This window comes from Coffea arabica, chromosome 4e (assembly GCF_036785885.1).
Source record: "Coffea arabica cultivar ET-39 chromosome 4e, Coffea Arabica ET-39 HiFi, whole genome shotgun sequence".
NCBI lineage: Eukaryota > Viridiplantae > Streptophyta > Magnoliopsida > Gentianales > Rubiaceae > Coffea > Coffea arabica.
The window spans coordinates 13,282,188-13,302,925 of record NC_092317.1 but is presented as its reverse complement, the minus strand read 5'-3'; the positions used below and the strand labels follow the sequence as shown (position 1 = coordinate 13,302,925).

The following is a 20,738-nucleotide window of genomic DNA, read 5'->3' as shown; positions in this document are numbered from 1 at the left end:
GGTGCAGGAAAGAGAAAGAGGATTTTAACAAATGGAAATTTCTAGGCTGGAAAATCAAGAAAAAGAAATATGGGAACTACTTAAGGATTGAGAAATACGGAAGGGAAGAGTTATTTACAATAAAAAAGAATCAGTTCATACTAAAGACATTTCGCAAGGAAATGTACCATGCCCCTTTTAAGTCGATGGATAAGGCATCTCAGGACAAGCGGCAGACGGGGCAACCTTGACTGGGAATGGGATAAAGAGTCTTGCTTTGGCATATAACTCTCATCCCACAGAACGGGAAATTCCCTGATTTTTACTAAAATTGTGACATGATTCCTAAGTGAATCTCCAATTCACAAGAGGGATATGATTCCCAAGTGAATGCCGATTTTAAAAAAGGACTTCATGCTTTCCATCTAAGCTACCGAGGAACCTCAAGACGTGGACGATTAATGACAATAATATCATCAAATATATATATATATATATAATAATAATAATAATAATAATAATAATCACTTGTATGAAAATAGAGAAAATGAGACAATTATACGCTCAATGCTGTGCGCGGTAAATGATGAAATAATTTATTTTTTGGCTTCATAAACTCAGACTCAATCAAAGTTCTAAATTTTCCTAAAGTTAAAAGCAGAAATAGCGAATGATTGTGGGAGTATTGATTCCCAATTTCCGACGAAGGGCATAGAGGACATTTAGGTCCACAACATCGCCTATAAATTCTTCGTTCAATTCTCTCATACATTCATACTCAGCAATCGAGCTTCGCCAATCGCAACCAAGTGCAATAATCTGTTCTCATTACTCTTTGCGTAAAAATATGGCAGCAGTGGCAGCCAACTTCCCAGTGGCTGGTGTGGCAAAAAACCCGAGTTTGTTAATTCTCTGCGTTTTGCACGCATGCATTTATCTATTTCCCCATAAAATGAATGTGCAGCATCTGTATTTTCTTCGTACTGAAATGTCTGTTTCTTAATGGAAATCAGTGCAGGGATTGAAGCCTGCCCTGGTCGTTGGTGCACTGAAGCAATTAGCCGGACAGAAACAAGGACAGGTGAATGAATAATACTCATAGACCCAATATATCTGGACTGGTTTTGTCTGTGGTTTTGACTAGATTCTAGTATATTGCTATATTACAAGAAAATTCCTTCAACCTTGTTACAAGGTTCTATTAATGTAACTCCTCAATTTTCAATCTCTACGTGTCAGTCCTTTACTTTTTTTCTTGTCTTTTTTTTGAACAGGTGGGGAAGATTTGATTCTTAATTTTGTTAGATTGAGTTTCTGCCAAGTGTTCCAATATTTGGGATCTAGAATTATATATTCTCCAAGTTTTTTGGTTGACATTTTTGTAGGGTAATGCTGCTGTGCCTGATGATTGGAGTGTAGTGAGCACTCTCGACCGTCACATTCAAGCGCTCGGAGCGTTTGCAGTGGATGAGCACAACAAACAGACCAATGACCAGCTGGTGTTTGTGGCTGTGCTTTCTGGCATAAAGAAAACCGAGGACGATCGTTCCGCCTACTGCCTCCTTATTTCAGCTAAGAATAGCACGGGCAAGTTGGGCAGCTACAACGCAGTGATTATAGAATACAACACTGGGTGCCAGCAACTCTTACAATTTGAAGAGTCGCCATGAGTTACAGAGAACAAGGACTGAAGATTATGTATGCAATATTAAATATCTACCCTGTGCTAAATTAAGAATGGATGTTTCAGATGTAATGCTGAGGTGTTGAAAAAGGTGCATTTGTACCAGCAAAATGCACCTCACGTATTAAATAAATAAAACGCTGTGCCCTGTTAGAGTTTATATACTTTGCTTTTCGCCATTTTTTGCTTTCCTTGTTATATATATATATACACACTACAACAAAAATGACCTTTAAGGGCATTTAAAGGTATCAGTATAGATAATCTAACTTGACACTTTACCTTTCCTCACACCTCGGACGAGTGTTGTCCCTTCGAATATAGGGATAGGCTTGTAGCATTCAAATGTGTCAGGAAAACTATGCTGTTATAGCATCCCATCTGCCATCAAAAATCCCTTTTCTTGATAATCGAAAGTGTCATTACATATTGCTTTAGAAGCTGAGCTATGCTGACACTTTTAACTGCCAGGAGTTTTTTTTTTTTTTTTTGATATAGAAGCAACCTGCAGGTAGTGCTCCCTACTATACATTCCGTCAATCAAAAATCCAAAGGACTTGTAAAATTATCCTAAAGAACAGAATGCATATAGTAATCTAAAAGCAAAAGTTAATGCTTAAATATAATTTGTTGAACTAAAAGTCAGTAACAAGTACTAACATAGTAAATTCCTAACAAGTACAAACTTGAAAGATTCTCTTGTGCACAAACTAAAAGATTCTCATCCCTAACAAGTAGAAAGAACTTGTAGTAGCTTCCAAACTTTCCAATGAAATGAGAGCCTTCAGTCATAACCATGAATACCCCATCAATCTTCAGCCGGTTCCACCTGTGCACAAAGTTTGTTGGGATCATTAGATCACCATACCAGAAAGCCAATGCCCATGTGGCATACGTGACCAAATAGATAACTCCAAACCCTGCTCCCTTGGCAAACACAATCTTTATCCCTAATGGCACCGACTTATCAAACACATCAACGTATTTTTCAGCTAAAAGATCCTCTGCTACAAATGAGAATATAGTTCTAATCGATGATATGGCTTGCTCCGCTATGCTGCCTGCTCTACGGTAAGAGTCCTTAAATACACCATCAAAGAAAAAGTCAGCAAAGAAAACTAGGCTTCTCAGAAGTTATAGAATTATCACTGGAAATTTTTTGTTCTTTATCTCTTTTTTTACAGCTAAACCACCATATATTGCCTTACAGGCAATGCCACAGAACATAGTCAATGGTGTGACTGCAAAGATTGCCAGGGAAATCTTGATCTTAAGAATCGAACAGCGTAACCACATATGAATGTGAAGATGTGATGCACAAAATGTGCCATCTGCATTAAACAAAAGAAATTAATTGAAACCAACCCTGGAAAACTTAATGCATGGTATGGCTGTACCACACAAATGGTCACTGTCAGCTAATCCAAGAATGTTAACGTTAGTATTTGAAATTCAACTCATTCATACCTACATTCAAGTCACTACATCTCTAAATATCTCTGTATGTGGCAAACCATCTAGAACTTAATTAACTAATTCATCTCATTATGTTGCAACTCTCCTTAGATTACTTTTATTGATGCAAATTGTTGACCAAACTAATGTAGATACTGACCAAAGAAAGATTACCGGCAGTTCTGATTAAGATCATAGGAGTGATTAAGCAGAAGCGTCAACCCAAATTGAAAAGAGACCTACTCCTCCTCTTTGTTATCCGGTTCAAAGTTCAAATTGCAACCTCAGAGAAACGCTTACCTGTTAAATACGCGACCATTGTAATATCTCATGCTCAAACCAGCCGCTGTTCGACCTTCAAACCACCCAAAAACGCCATAGTTTCCCCTCTTAAAACCCGGTATGCTCACCATTTTCTCAAACATCCCAGACAGATACTACTTCCAACTTACAGCTACAAAAACTCCAAGTGTTTTGGTCAAGAGATAATTTGCCGAGATAGCTTGTTTACGGAGAGGTGAGAGAGATGAGAAGAAGAAAATTTTCACTAAGTCTTTTGGCCAGCAAAATGAAAGTTTTGAATATTTCACTAAGTGTTTTAGCAAATGAATCTTCCGCCAAAATCAAACGATGCCGTTTTGTGTCTTTTTTTTTTTTTTTGGTACATCTCACATTTTCTCAAGTGTCATGATAGATAGTCTAAAGGCACATTATTATTTGTATATCAGATAAAATAAAAAAATTAGAGTATATATTATTGAGTTGATAATAAGTGTCATAATAGGAGTGCTATAATGACACAAACCAGCAAGTGTCCTTATAGGCATGTCAGGAAATGTCATTTTTGTTGTCGTGATATATATATCAAGCCCAGGATGAACTAAAAGCCTGAATGAGCGCTCTATTCACCCAAGTATAGTCCGGCACACCGGGGTGAAGGGCTCGGCTCCATACTGGTATAACATGCTTGGGGTCAGTTTGAAAATAAATGAATTGTTAGTCATAGAATATCATTCTTAACTTCTCATTGATGTATTGTTTCATCAAAATTCAATCCAAATTAAATGGTATTCTCTTGTTCCTGAGTGGGTCTTTTTCATCATTTTAGGTTTTATATATCGAAATACAATCCAAATTACAATGGTATTCTCTTGTTCCTGAGTGGGTCTTTTTCATCATTTTAGGTTATATATATATATATATGTATGTATGTATGTATTTGTATATATAACTCTTCATAAATCTAAAGTCAGAGGCGTGGTAGTGGAGATTCTTGTGCTCGACACGGTAGTTTTAGCCTGTGTGGTGGGAACAGGTTGTACTTTTGGAGTATTTTAGTTGAATCAGTTGTAATACATTGAATTATAATAAAATTTGTGCAAAATAATTGTGTGAGCTAATGGAATAGGATTATAGTCGACAAGCACACCATAGTATTCTAGAAACTATAGCAAAGGCATGAATGCTTGTAAGTTCAAAGTCATAGTTAAGGCATTGTAGCCTTAGGTTGAGCTTCAGATTTTGGTTAGATGCTCAGTGGCTCCTTTTGTATGTAGGTGGTATGGAGCATCTTCATCATAACCTAATGAAGCAGTTTATTCAAGCCAACACTATTCACATAGGTAGTACCATTCACATAATTTTTGATAGTGCTGCTTCTTCAAGTTTGGCACTTCTTAGTTGCTGTCTCAGCGTTTTTGATAATGATGCATACTTTTCTCTTGCCTTTTGATTCCGAATTTGCCTCTTACCATTAAATTTATCAGTATTTTTGGGTTCTTCCATCCTAGATATTCACACAGACAGCCTAAGTGTTCAATTTGTTACCATAACAACTACAATTACTACTCATATTTCAACCAATACATGAGACTGGAAATAAGTAGCAAGGAACCAAATTAGCCTAATTGCCAACACAAAACTGCACCAACCAGATATGATTTCACATAGCCTTTGACACACAAAAGGAAGGAATCCAAATATTCATAGTCACGCCGAGTTCCAAAATTTTATGATGCCAACCACAAGAACTACAGCAATCATAATACGATTTTAAATCTCAGCCAATTAGCCTGCCATCTCATGAATACATAATGACGGGCTTTTGATATAAGTACAAGTTTAATTTCAAAATATACCTGTTTTACTGCAAGTATATAGGTCAAATTAGTAGTTTAAGGCATCTATCGGGTCGATCCCACAGGGAGCAACTTTACAAGTACTAAGACCTTACTTACTCTATTATTAAGACTTTACTTACTCTATTATTAAGACTAATATTCAATTAAAGCAAGAGAAGTTGTAATTACTACTATCTAACTAGTCTTAACTATATTACTTACAAGGTAACAATGGAGAAAATTCACTAAATACTTAAGTCTAGGGATATAGATTCAACTTATGGCATAAAAGATTCAAGTAAATAGATTTACCTCTTGTTACAACTCTTGTTTAACTAGGGATTCATTCCAAATCTCATTCTCATGACGAAATGGCCTAGGTCTAGTTTTCCCTATTCTCATAGTGAATAACTAGCTCTACTCTTGTTTCCTTTATGAAATGCATGGTTAATCCAATTAAGTGCATCTCTGTTCTCATGAGTCTACTACTTAAACTCTATTTATGTCTCCCATCATTATTACCAACTTTCATTGAATAATAACAACTAATAACTTGCTATTAGTGATCAAGCAACAACAAGTGATAAGCATGCATAATAGACAAGTTAATATAAAGTGTAATAAGTGTAAATCATATTCAACTCATATTAATAGCCATAAACTTCATCTATTTCCAAGATCTAGAAATTTAGCTACTTATATGGTAAATGACAAGAAAGAACATAATTTCATTGCATGAACACACATTGAATCACAAGTAAAAAGGTAGATAAAGAAAGCTTAGCCAAAAATAGTGAAGAAGCTTCCAATGATCTTCTATTTCTTCAACAAAAATGAGTTGTACAATGAAATCTTCAATTGTTCTCACAAATGTTCTAGTTAGAGAGAACAAAACAAGACTAAAACTAAGCTCTCATGCTAAAATCTGATGAGAACTAACTCTAATGTCTCCTCTCTAATGATTCTTACATGTATATTGTTAAGAGAGTCAAAAAGTGACAAGACATAAAGGTTCTTTTCTCTTCCTTTAGGAATCTTGAGCATGTGCAGCCGAAATTCTGTTCATAAATTGAGCAGGAAAGAAGTGTAGAAACAGAGCAAGTGGCAAAGCAAACGCGACTTGTAGAAGTCAAGCTACAATACGCGACTTGTCAATACACGGCTTCAAGTCGCGTATTGAAGGTCGCATATTCCTCTTTCTATTTGTTTCGTTTCCTTACTTCTTTTCTGCTCCAATTCAATTCTAAAGATTAGAACAAGATGTCCTCAATTGTATTCATGCCTTGCTCCAAGAGTGATTGACTTGAATAATAGCTTCCTTTCCAATGTTATCATTGAATCAAGCTCAAATAGAGTCAAAATGTGTCCGACTTGATTTGACATCGATAATTCTTCTCAATTCCTGCAAAACTAACAAACTTTTGCACATTAGGTTGCTCAAATGAAGTTCACAAAATTTAGAAGGTTAGGGAGCAAGTTACGTCTTAGAAGTCCTAAATTACATCTAAAATGAGCCTAAAAATTTACTAAAATTCACATATAATAAACACTTATCACATGACATAAATGGAATGTAAGCATTTATCTATAGGGTACCTTGATCATGAAACTACAGTTTGATAATAACCTCTGCTCACACTTGAGCCAACTGCTCCAACAAACATGTCAATTCAAGAATATAGTTACAACTTGGAAGAAAAATCTAACAAGCATACACAAAGTAGCTAATCAATGAATAATACACCGATTAATATATATATAAAAAATACCAAACGTCAAAGCTTAAACTGGAAAGTCCCACAAAGAAACAGAGCAGACAAACATATGGTGTTTTCTCCTGGTATCAGTCTCATAGTATGCACAACCAACTCAACCAATGGTGTTTGTGTTAACAGCCCCAGTTATTACAACTAGCTCAAACATCTGGTCAACAAATACTACAAAAGAAGAAGAGTCCTGCGGTTACACTTGGGGGATGGTTTCCAACAAATTCTTCATCTCTCATGCATTGATGATGTCTTAAATACAACATAGTTATTGATTTTAATCATCGCACTCCTTGAGGAGTTCACTTGCTTGTGTGGAAGTTGTAGGGTTATTAAATCAAGTCTTTTTAGGATTTATTTATTTATTTAAAAAATTATTGATTTTGTTGTAAGAGAGAGAAAAAATTCAAAGTGTTAATAAGAAATGCCTCCTAGTCCCGTTTCTTCGTTTTTGTCTTCTGGCCTCGGAACTCATTTGTCCTTTCTTGCTTGATTGAGGTGCAGAACTTTCGGACTTGTTTTGTGTCCACTGTTTGTGATTTATTTGATTAAATATTGTAAGGGCCTACATCGTGGTATTCAAAGTTAGGTTTATTGGAAGATATGTCTATGCCAACTACATCGACTGTGCCAACAAATATTACATATGCAATGCCAAAACTCACATGGAGAAAAGATTATAGTTTTGTGAGAACTCAAATGGAAACTGATTTGAGGCAAGTGTCAATAGGCAAAGAAGTATGCATTGTCTCAAATTCACTAGACAATTGATGCTTCAAATTTTGAAAAAAAAAAATGCTAATGCCAAAACTACAAATCAAGCATAGGATATTTTGGCAAAGACATACAAAGGAGTTAATATAGTTCAAAAAAATAATTTACTAATGTTGAAAAGGAAATTTGAGTTGATCACCAAGAAAAATATCAGAAACCATTGGATCATATATTTCAAGATGATTGACGTCAAAAACAAGATGGAGCTCAATAGTCATGATCTCATGAATAAGGTGCTAGTAGAAAAAACTCTCAATACTTTACCCATGAAATTTGATCATATGGTGGTTGTGATTCAAGAGACAAAAGATCTCTCAACCATGACCATTGAAGAATTACAGGTTCGTTAATTCTTCATGAGCAGAGAATTAATGGAAAATTGGAAGATGGTGCAGAAAAAGAAACAGTGGAGAAAGCATTGCATATGCAGATAGATAAATCCAAGGAGAAGGATGATGGTTCCAATTAGAGGAACCAAAAGTTCAGAGGAAGAAGATGAGGAGGCCATGGTAGAGGTAATTTTTACTAGCAGAGAGGTAACAATTATCCCAAAAATGAGCTAGCAAATAATAATAATTCTCTCACACATAATATTCAATGCCATAATTGCAAAAAAAAATGGTCATTATAAAAATGAATGTTGGTACAATTATAACAAGAAAGGCAAGTATGCTAATATGGCAAATAATAATAGAGAAAAAAATGAGACTATTTGTAAATTTGGATGAGTCTTTTAGATCATTTGTTAAATTTGGTAATAATGAAAGAGTGCCCATGCTTAGGAAAGGAAAAATAAGGATTAATTTGAAGACTGGTAAATCTAATTTTATCTTTGATATTTTCTATGTGCCAAACTTTTATCATAATTTGCTGAGTCGTGGACAGCTTTCTGATAAGAGATATGATTTATGCTTTAACTATAACATTGGTATTATTACTAATGATCGTCTAAGACTAATAGTAAAGGTATACATGAATATTAGCCATCTATAGCCTATCACTCCCAATTGTCATGATTTACCTTACTTTAACTCTGTTGTTCTTGATGATATTTGGTTATGGCACATGCGCTTGGTCACTTGAATTTTGGGAGTTTGAGTTTTCTTGCCAAGAAGAATATGGTGTATGGACTGCCTTCCATTGACTTTTCTGCTAAGCACTGTAATTCTTGTATTTTGGCAAAGAAATGCAGAGATTCTTTTCCTAAAGGTAAGGTTAGGACGGCTAGTCATCTATTGGCATTGATACATGCGAACCTGTCCTCAGTTGAGGTACCTTCCAATGGTAACAGTAAATATTTTATTACCTTCATTGATGATTTTAGTGGAAAAACTTAGGTATATTTTTTGAAAAATAAATCTAATGCTTGTGATATTTGTAAGAGTTTTAAAGTGTATGTTGAGAAGCAAAGTGGCCATTTTATTAAAATTCTGTAAACTGACAGAGGTACTGACTTTACTATCTGTGATGATTTTTTAGAGATATATGAGATTGAACACCAATTGGCAGCCAAAAAAGCTCCTCAACAAAATGGAGTAGTGGAGAGGAAAAATCGCACTTCGATGGATATAGTGAAATCGATGATGCATGCCAAGAATATGCCTAAAGATTTTGGACAGAAGCCATTGTTTGTACTGTATATGTTTCTAATTGGTCTCCTATGCGATGTGATAGTGCTAAATTGTTATATAATTTGTGTCAATTCTCCTATCATTTTAGTAGATTATTTCATTATTGTGTGGATTCTACTTAAATTTTGTGTTTGGTTGGTATTTTAAGAGTTTGGAATAAAAGAGTTTAAAAAGAGTTGTTGAGAAGATTATTTGATGTTAAGCACGGACGCGTCTTATAGTAGGTTCTAGAATTCAAAAGTGCGGGACTCCAAAGTAATATTAGAAGATCGATCGATTATTCTCTGCAGCTTTGAGAAGAGACCAAGAGTCCTATCTATCTTTGGAAAGCTCTCTTTTTATCTAAGATAATTAGTTAGGATTATTATTTTATCTTTAGCTTTTATCAAAAGAGAAATTTTATTTTTATCTAGATAATTTCTAGGTAATTAGGGAATATCCTTTTAAGTGTGAATATCGATATATTCACAACTCATTCTCAAGAAAGCGGGATCATAGATGGTAGTTAGTTTTTTCTTCTCTTTCTCTAGAAAATAAACATCGATATTTTTCTCTCATTGACTACACATTCACCATGAGGAGCAACTAAATTTCCTTTTCTAGTCGAAGGTTAACTTAAACATGCGGTTCCAAACATCTGTGAAATCGAATCATTTTTATCTATTTCTTTTATTTATTGATATTCATACGTTTTCTAGTTTAATTTTTCATGATTATTTTGTTATTTGAATATCAAGGGCTCGATATTTGAACTAACATAACAATTGACATGCATGGGATATGCATACAATAATAAATCTCAATCCACAGTCAAGTTTTAAATTTATAATTTTCTAAACTACCCCACACGCGATTTTTTACAAGTATACGGGTCGTGGGCGAGTATAGGGTAGTTAGGGTCGAACCCACAGGAAAAACGGACAACTACTGCCACTACTAAAGTTTCTCTATTATTTAAACTACCAACAAAGTAAAACCAATAAGTCCAAACTACTAATGGGAAGAAAATACAAACGAAAGCTCCGTTGGTAATGGAATCCCTATCTACTCATGTTAATGCAATTTTTCAACTAATTGAGTACTAAAATCTCGATTAAGTCATGGCGTAATTTCCTTATGTATGTGATACCTACTTTCGCCAGTGTACCAACTATATTTATAACTAATCCATACCTACTTTTGTGATTATGAAATCAACCATAAACTCATTTACTTCTATGAAATTACTACAAAACAAGTTACAAACGTGCACCTCTACTTTCGTGAGTGTATTCCCTACGTTTAACACTTCCGTGAACTAGTGTCAAATTTCAATTTTCATTGCAAATTTAACACCTTGAAATTATCACAATCAAGGGCCAATTAATCATGATTTTGAGAACAAAAATGCTAAATAACTCAATCAAGATAATAGTCCAAAATAATCAAGAAATCAAAACATAGCAATCATAGATAGTCCAACCAAATACCTAAGGCATAAACTTTAAAACAACAACAACAATATAATATCAAAACTAGTAGATTCACTAAACATAGAGTTAAATACAAGATAAAGAGTTTGGGGAAGAAGATAACCCTTGTCACTAGAGCCTCCCACCATACCCCTTCTTCATCCCAATCTTCCGTCTTGCTCAGCTTTTAATTAAATGGATACATAACACAAATTCTAATCTAATCCTACAAACTAATAGAAATGGAAAAGCTATAAACATGGTGGGTTTATGTCTTGCCTCAAAGGGCAAGACACAACCCCTTTTATTTCTCTCTTTTGCTCCAAAGCTCTCACCCTCTCTAAGACTAACTAGAAACTAAAGGCTCCCAAAAGCTCAACAAAGTTCCCTCTCTTTATAATCTTCAAATCCCCTTGAATCTTCCATAAGAAACTTGATTTGGTCTTGAAGAGTCAAAAGGTGAAAATGGAATGACATAAAGTTGATGAAAGTTGATGTCTTGAACCTAAAAAGTAGCTGCCAAAATGTCATAGATGCTACAAGAAAGAAGGATGAAAAGCTGTGCAAGTTGCAGATTTTTTCTGCCTAAGTATCCGACGTGGTATCTGAAACGAATTTCACTGTCCCACATTGTATACTACTAAATACTCTTCTTCAAAAAACTCACTGCCGACTTCACTCTTTGAATCTGATCTCATATATTGCTCAATACTCTTTTCTCTTGCAAAACCTTCTAGCGGGTATCCAGTTTGATATCTAATTCGAAATTCACTATCTCACCCCATATAGTCTCATCCAATCCGACGATGACTTTTTGTAAACGGCCCCGTATTGTCCTTACTTCTTTATCCCTACCAAAATATAATAAACATTAATAACTAAAAAGGATGAATTCAGAAGTCTTCTCAATGTTATTCAAAAAAATCAAATATTGTCAAAATGGTCACTCACATTGTCTTAGGAGCTCAGAATTAACTATAAATAAACTAAAATATGCATAAGTTATTAGGTAAAATGGATACTTGTCAATAATCTACTGCTATATTAATCAATTAAATTCGTAATTATTTAATTGATTAATACTAGTGGCGACTAGTGTGATTGGTCCCATATTAAGGAAACGTATAATCTGACTTAAACAAACCCTCATAGCGTGTTTGTTGGTTAGAATTGGACTTTTCTAGTTTTTATTGCAATCGAAAAATTAAATCCGACAACCGTACTTAGGGTTGTTTCTTGGTTAGGAAAATAGTTAATGGTCGTCCATTGACTATCAATAAACAAAGGAAAAGTTAGCTGTCAGAACTTGTTGATAGTTATAACCAATCTATAAATGAATATTTGAATTATTCTTACATTGATGATTAGTTGTGTGGATCGTGTCTGAAAAGTTGCACCTTTGGTTAGAGCCATATTTATTATTGACTTATTTTGCTGTTTAATTTTGTGAATTTTCTTTTTCTTAATTAGCTAAAATTCACCGAAAAATTTCCCTTCCTTTGTGCTCTAGAAAAAACGAATTTTTTCCAATTCTTGTGAATTCGACCCTACTCACCACTATTTACAAAATTCATATTTTTCTCAAGCAGATTTTTATTATTGCACAGGCTCAACACCTGTCAATTTTTTGCATCGTTGCCGGGGACTGATGCTTGATTAATTTGTTTCTTTTGTTAATTCATATTTTTTTATTTTTCACTTATTTTTTTACTAGTTTATGGCTGCAACATTTAATATCTTGGTGATAGACTGGATTTTATTTCTAGGAAGGGTAATGAGACTCGTGTTTTTTCTAATGATCAACATTTAGATACACTAACCTCTCATATAGAAAAATTGACTGTTGCAACTTGTAGAATTTATTATATCTCGTATCATTCAACCGACATGTGCCCTACATTTTAAGATGACCTGAGTGCCTCAATCCGTACTTTTGGAAATTTCTCAACACTATCTCAAATGTGGTGTGACCCACATTCAAATACGTATGATCAATAATGGTGGGACAATTTCAACTCTTTAATTATACAGCAAGGCCAGCAGGTTTTTAACATCAATATCAACAGCAACAATTATTATTCACGTCATGTATGTTTCGTGAAGAATGATGGAATTACAAATTGCTAATACATATCAATTTCAACATGAGACACAAATGAGAATTAGAAGGATGGAGGATCAAATATGTCTATTGCCATCAACAGTAAGCCAATTGATTCCTCCAAGTTGTGAAAAATTGCCCTCACAAACCATTATCAACCTTGAGAAAAATGAGAGTGCAGTTATCCTGACAAATGATGAGGAACTGCAAGAGTTTCAAGAAGAAGGATCTAATGATGTAGTTGAAAAGGAAGTTGAAAAGATGAAACCCCAATCTCAAATTACTATAGTAAATGAATTCAATGAATAATTTCCAAATATGATGACATCCCTTCCATTTCCTAGCCAACATTCTCTTGGCTCTTATTATGTAATTGCTATTAATAAGATTGACTTTGTTATACCAGAAGTTTTTGAATCACACGGTAGGAATCACTACAAGAAATATATTTTTCAGTGACAAAAATTTATGTGACAACAAAATCTTGTCACAGATAACCTAATTCAGTGACGACATTAGGTGTCATCACAGATGAGTACAGCACAAGCATAATCAGTGACAACATTGGAAGTTGTCATTCTCAACTCGTCACGAAATAGTTGGCGCGCATATCATTTGATGCCGCGGGAAATGATTTTATGACAACTCAAGTAAAGTCGTCACAAACGCTCTCTCTACAGTGACAACATAACTTGTTGTCATTGAAAGTCTACCCGGTTCCAATTTTGTGACAACTTTTTGCGTCACTATATACTACAGTATTTTCATCAACTTTCACTAATTCTACTATGACACCCTAATTTTATTATTTAGCCCCCAATTCTTTTATATTAGCAAAAGCACCGAAGATATGACACCCTAATTTTATAATTTAGCCCCTATTCATTATGTATTAACAAAATGCAAATGATATAATAACAAACTATTTTTAGATATTTGTAATTTTTGCTAAGTTGACATAATAGACATGTCTGAGCATAAAATTTTTTTTAGGAATTGTTTATTATTACTTATAACAACCCCCAAAAATCAATAACTGAAATAATTTGAAAAAGTGTAATTGAATATAATTTGTAGTCTAATGTTAGCACTGTGAAAGATTAGTATAACGTGTAATACATCATAAGTAATAATTATTTTCATATGGAATGGGTATATACGAAATTAAAATTATTCAGTAAAATATCTGTCGTGCAATAAGATTGAGAGTTGTAACACATTTAACAGAATATTTGATTACATGTTTCTTTTAATTTATTATAAAAACTAAGTAATAGACAAAGAGTAGGATAAACATGAGTAAGAAGTGTTATACTGTATATAAGCAATTCTATAGTATTTTCATCAAATTTCACTAATTCTACTATGGCACCCTAATTTTATTATTTAGCCCCCAATTCTTTTATATGAGCAAAAGCACCGAAGATATGACACCCTAATTTTATAATTTAGCCCCTATTCATTACGTATTAGCAAAATGTAAATGATATAATAACAAACTATTTTTAGATATTTGTAATTTTTGCTAAGTTGACATAATAGACGTACTTGAGCATAAAAATTTTTTCACGAATTGTTTGTTATTCCTTATAACAACCCCCAAAAATCAATAACTGAAATAATTTGAAAAAGTGTAATTGAATATAATTTGTAGTCTAATGTTAGCACTGTGAAAGATTAGTATAACGTGTAATACATCATAAGTAATAATTATTTTCATATGGAATGGGTATATACGAAATTAAAATTATTCAGTAAAATATCTGTCGTGCAATAAGATTGAGAGTTGTAACACATTTAACAGAATATTTGATTACATGTTTCTTTTAATTTATTATAAAAACTAAGTAATAGACAAAGAGTAGGATAAGCATGAGTAAGAAGTGCTATAATGTATATAAGCAATTCTATAGTATTTTCATCAAATTTCACTAATTCTACTATGGCACCCTAATTTTATTATTTAGCCCCCAATTCTTTTATATGAGCAAAAGCACCGAAGATATGACACCCTAATTTTATAATTTAGCCCCTACTCATTACGTATTAGCAAAATGCAAATGATATAATAACAAACTATTTTTAGATATTTGTAATTTTTGCTAAGTTGACATAATAGACATGTCTGAGCATAAAAATTTTTTCACGAATTGTTTATTATTCCTTATAACAACCCTCAAAAATCAATAATTGAAATAATTTGAAAAAGTGTAATTGAATATAATTTGTAGTCTAATGTTAGCACTGTGAAAGATTAGTATAACGCGTAATACATCATAAGTAATAATTATTTTCATATGGAATGGGTATATACGAAATTAAAATTATTTAGTAAAATATCTGTTGTGCAATAAGATTGAGAGTTGCCACACATTTAACAGAATATTTGATTACATGTTTCTTTTAATTTATTATAAAAACTAAGTAATAGACAAAGAGTAGTATAAGTATGAGTAAGAAGTGCTATACTGTATATAAGCGATTCTATGCATGTTAAATTTTTGAAACATGTTTTATTGTGTAAGTTTTATTGTAAGGTAATTTCTTAAATAATTTGTATATTGAGTTGTCCAAACCCAAAAAGATGTATATAGACACAAACAAGCACACATATATATACATGCACAAAAAAGAAACCAATATCAAATAATTTATTGATATTTATAGATGAGATTAAGGAAAAAAAAAAGAGATTAAGTATGAAAAAAGAAACCTGAAAAAAAAATTTGGCTAAAACAAAAAAGAAAAAAGATGTATGAAGCTAAAGGCGTGAATCCTGGAATCTCAAAGACGTGCTTAGATGCCAAAAAAAAAGAGCGCCAGTCTGAAATCTGAAAGAGACGCGAGGCGGGTGGCTGAAATCTCTACAAAACGACGTTGTTTTTGGTTGTTCACACACAAACAAAAGTCTCGCCGCTTCTCTCTTCCAACACTTAGACAAATTTCATTCTCAGTCTTTCCTTCCTATGGTGAACTAACCCTTCCTTCCCGTAGATTCGAAATGCCGCTCGCCACCGTTAGCCGCTGAAGTCCGCCGCTATCCACCACCATCAGCCGCTGAAGTTCGCCGCTACCCAGCAACTTGAGCTTTATTCTTCAGCCTTTCCTTCACCACTGACGATGACCCTTTCTCCCCTCCATTGACCCGCAACCGCGTCGAAATGCCGCTCACCACCGTTAACCGCTGAAGTCCACTGCTATCCACCACCATCAGCCGCTGAAGTCCGAGCTATCCAGCACCATAATTTATTCTTCAGCATTTCCTTCACCACTGACGATAGCCCTTTCTCCCCTCTATTGACCCGCAACCGCGTCGAGCTCTTTAGCACTAGCAAATCCGAGGCAATTGGGGAAAGCTATACATTTCTCAGGTAAGTTCAACTGAAGTTTGTTCTTTGTTCTTTATTTCTTTGCCATTTTCGAACCTACATTTTAATTTTCCCCTGTTTTTGTTGGCTCATTATCCAATGGCTTCTGTCCTGCCCCCGAAAGGCTTCATTTCCTTGCCATTATCCGAGGCAATTTGGGCTTCTGAAATGTTGCATTTTACATATTACTTTTCTTGATATATGATACTGATTTCATGGCTTTTCATATGAATTTTCATATTACTTTTATGGCTGCTTTTCATATGACTTGTAGCCTTAATTTTTGAAAAGGCTAGTTAACAAATTATTCTCTTTAGTTTGATATTAGAAAAGTATTTTGTACTAAAGGCTGATGTGTCTATATCTAGAACATGGATAAAACTTGGATGAAGATTAGCAATAGGAAGGACAAGGCTTATGAACTCGGAGTCAAAAATTTCCTCAAGTTTGCATATTCTCAAAAAGTTGAAAATCAGAAAATCCCATGCCCATGTACACAATGCAATAATTTTTGTAACCAAACTAAAACAGTTGTGGAGGATCATTTATTGACTCAAGACATTCGTAAAAGCTACACAAGATGGATACACCGTGGGGAACAATTTCGACACCAAAATTGTGGGGATAGTACTGAACATGGGGATGGAGAGGAGGATAGTGATACTGAAGATTTAAATGACATGTTGCACGACATTGGGACAGCACAATGGGGGGACAATTGGGCTGGTAGGGAAGAATCAACAGATGATAGTCTAAATGAGAATCATAGTGACACAGATAACTTTCTTAAATTGTTAGAAGATGCAAAAAAGGAGCTGTATCCAGGGAATCATTTTTACTCAAAGCTATCCTTTGTAGTCACTTTGCTCCATTTGAAAACAATGAGCGGGTGGACTATAAAGTCCTTCAATGCATTGCTGGAAATTTTTAGGCATGCACTACCTCCTGAAGCCACAGTTCCCAAGTCTTTTGCTGATGCTAAGAAGCTCATTCGAGACTTAGGTTTTAAATCTGAAAAAATCCATGCTTGTGTCAATGATTGTGTTCTCTTCCACAAGGAAAATGAAAATTTAGACACTTGTCCAAATCTAAATTGTAAAGAACCTCGCTACAAGATGGCAGGTTCAAGAGTTCCACGCAAAGTTTTGCGTTACTTTCCTTTGAAGCATAGGCTGCAACGATTATATACCCACAAAGAAATAGGTTCAGATATGAGATGGCATAAAGAAAAGTATGTGCATGATGATAACATCATGCGGCATCCAGCAGACAGTGAAGCATGGAAACACTTTGATAGGTTGCATCCGGACTTCGCCGTTGATCCTAGAAATGTGAGGTTAGGTCTTGCAACTGATGGTTTCAATCCTTTTGGGACCATGAGTAGTGCTTATAGCATCTGGCCTATTTATCTAGTGCCATACAATCTGCCCCCTTGGAAGTGTATGAGAGATCCTTTCTTTTTCCTATCAATGCTAATTCCTGGGCCTAAATCCCCGGGAAATGAGATTGATGTTTACATGGAGCCTCTAATAGATGAACTGAATGAAATGTGGCTTGGTGTTGAAACATATGATGCATATAGTGGCAAGAAATTTGACCTCCGGGCAGCTTTACTATGGACTATAAATGATTTTTCAGCTTATGCAATGCTGTCCGGATGGAGTACGAAAGGGTATCAAGCATGTCCTATTTGCATGGTTGAGACAACTTGCGTACATTTACCACACCGAAAAAAGTTGTGTTACACAGGTCATCGCCGCTTCTTACCCATTGACCATTCTTGGCGGCGAGAAAAAAAACCTTTCGATGGCAATGTGGACTTTAGGAATCCTGTTGTACCTTTATCTGGAAATGAAATTTTGGATCAGGTACAAAATATGGAGATAAATTTTGGGAAGACCAAGGCGCAATCCAATGCAAAGAAACGCAAGCGTTCTGAGAGTGGTTTGAACTGGACAAAGAAAAGTTGTTTCTTTGAGTTACCATATTGGGCAGACCTCCTTCTTAGGCATAATTTGGATTTAATGCATGTGTCAAAAATATCTCAGAGGCTGTCATTGCCACAATTATGGATATTGAAAACAAAACCAAAGACCACTGGTTGTGTCGTCAAGATTTGAAGGATTTGGGTTTGAAAAAAGAGCTACATTTGATTCCAAATGGCGACTCTTATATCATGCCACATGCCTGTTACAGCCTAACCAAGGAGGAGAAAAAAAAAGTATGTGAGTTCTTGAATTCTGTCAAATATCTAGATGGGTTTGCCTCAAACATTTGCCGATGTATAAAGAATGGCCAGTTTCAAATTTCTGGAATGAAAAGTCATGACTTCCACATTTTTATACAAAGGCTACTCCCACTTGCAATCCGTGGAAGTTTAACAAAAGAAGTTCGGCAAGTGCTATTCGAGTTAAGTGAATTCTTCAAAAAATTATGTGCTAGAACATTACATAGAGAGGTTCTGGAGGAGTTAGGCCAAAAAATTGCAGTCATCTTATGTAAATTAGAGAGGTTGTTCCCTCCAGCTTTCTTCGATATAATGATGCACTTGATGGTTCACTTGCCTGCTGAAGCTATCCTTGGCGGTCCAGCTCAATATCGTTGGATGTTCCCATTTGAGAGGTAGAGAGTTGTACATATAGCCTTGTAAGTTTTTTTTTATTAAAGACCACTGCAATCTTCTAATTTCTTTTATTTTCCTTTGAGAAAGACATATGACAGTGCTGAAAAGTTATGTTGGGAATAAGGCCCGGCCAGAGGGATGCATTGCTGAGCGGTACATAGATAAAGAATGCTTGACATTCTGCTCTATGTACCTAGACAATATTGATACGATATTCAACAAGCCTGAACGAAACAATGATAGGGGATATAATACTGGTGAATTGTCCATTTTTTCATGCCCTGGTCGTCCATTTGGAGGGCCCAAAAGGGGCAATTTCCTTGACTCAGAGCTGGAAAAAATTCATACATTTATATTGAACAATTGTGATGAGCTTGAGAACTATATAAAGTAAGCTTTTAATGTTAATTAAAGCTTGTACCTTTGTTCTATATTTTGATATGTTCATAAAAAATTTATGGGTTTATTGTTTTTGTCTATAGTGCGCATAAAATGGAGTTGGAGGCAGAGAGTGCTGAAAATGTGGACCAAAGGCACGATAGAGAATTTGCAAAATGGGTTAAACAGCGTGTATGTTTGTAGTGTCATTTGAACAGCCTACTTTTTTTATCTCTAATACAATAAATTACTGATTTAGGTGAAATTGTCCTTACTAGGTTATGTATGGCAGCGAGGCTTCCAATGGCGAGCTTCGAGCATTAGCATTTGGGCTAGACAACCGAGTTTGCATGTATACGGGCTACATGGTTAATGGGTATAGGTTTCACACGGAAAATCGGGAAAGGCAAAGAAAGACTCAAAACAGTGGTATTGTAGTTAGAGGTGAGCATGGTAACAATATGATCGATTTTTATGGTGTGATACAACAAATTATTGAAGTAAGATACTGGCTCGAGAAAAAAAAGGTTATAGTATTCAAGTGTGACTGGTGGAAGACCGATGATAGTGCTGGGATGCAAGTGGACAAAGAATGGGGTATCACAAGTGTCAATTCGTCCAGAAAATAGTATGAAGACCAACCATATGTCCTCCCTCAACATGTTCAACAAGTCTTTTATCTTGAAGACTTGAAACTAGGCAAAAACTGGTTTGTCGTCGAGAGGTTCAGTCCAAGGCACTTGTATGATGTTCCTGAAGATTTAGAAAAAGAATCAATTGTTGAGGAAATATATCAAGAAGAAGCAACTGGGGATTTCACTATTATAATAGACCTTGACAATCCACCATTACTTTCAAGAGAAGACAATGAGATACCGAAGGCTGTACCTTCATCCATTGTACATGCTAAGAAGTCAAAAAATAACTCAAATGGCACCTTTGAAGACTTCATTAATGATGATGATGAAGTGACTGAACATGAGTCTAACAATGAGGAAAACGAAGAGGAGATTCTTAGTGATAATGACATCGATTCGGAATAGGTGAAATTGATGAGGACTACATGACACTAAGTTTAATCTCTTTAACTCCGGCTAACTAGTTTTTATTCCTAAATTATACTATGCTGTAACACTAACTTCTTGTTACTTTTAGATGGCTGGACCAGGAAAGTGAGGCCAAATGCTGCAGAGAAAAGCTCAAGGTGCACAATAGCCTGCAATACCTAATTCAGTTGGAAGCAATCAACCAAGAAGTGCATCCAAGAGTGTATCCTCAGAGAATGCAATATTTGTCACTCCAACTTCTTCATCTAGAGAAATTGCTAGTGAGAGTAGGATGATACACCCTCAGATATCTGAGTCTCGTGCATCCGGAGAAAATGAGACTATTCCAGTTTCGGATGAGC

At 34.8% G+C, this 20,738-nt stretch overlaps 2 protein-coding genes and 1 long non-coding RNA gene across 3 annotated transcripts; all 3 read left to right on the top strand.

Moving 5' to 3' along the window:
* Nucleotides 1-826: 826 nt before the first annotated feature.
* Nucleotides 827-1,649, top strand: LOC140005480 (cysteine proteinase inhibitor 4-like). The gene is made up of 3 exons (XM_072046479.1): nucleotides 827-878; nucleotides 993-1,060; nucleotides 1,365-1,649. The coding sequence occupies exons 1-3, from the start codon at nucleotides 827-829 to the stop codon at nucleotides 1,647-1,649; spliced, it is 405 nt and encodes a 134-aa protein (XP_071902580.1).
* Nucleotides 1,650-16,700: 15,051 nt separating this feature from the next.
* On the top strand, nucleotides 16,701-18,268 carry LOC140005479 (uncharacterized). The gene is made up of 2 exons (XM_072046478.1): nucleotides 16,701-18,078; nucleotides 18,198-18,268. The coding sequence occupies exons 1-2, from the start codon at nucleotides 16,701-16,703 to the stop codon at nucleotides 18,266-18,268; spliced, it is 1,449 nt and encodes a 482-aa protein (XP_071902579.1).
* A 109-nt stretch (nucleotides 18,269-18,377) lies between these two features.
* LOC140006064 (uncharacterized) lies at nucleotides 18,378-19,186 on the top strand. Its single transcript, XR_011813649.1, has 2 exons — nucleotides 18,378-18,951; nucleotides 19,040-19,186. It is a non-coding gene; the product is annotated as an uncharacterized lncRNA (long non-coding RNA).
* Nucleotides 19,187-20,738: the final 1,552 nt, after the last annotated feature.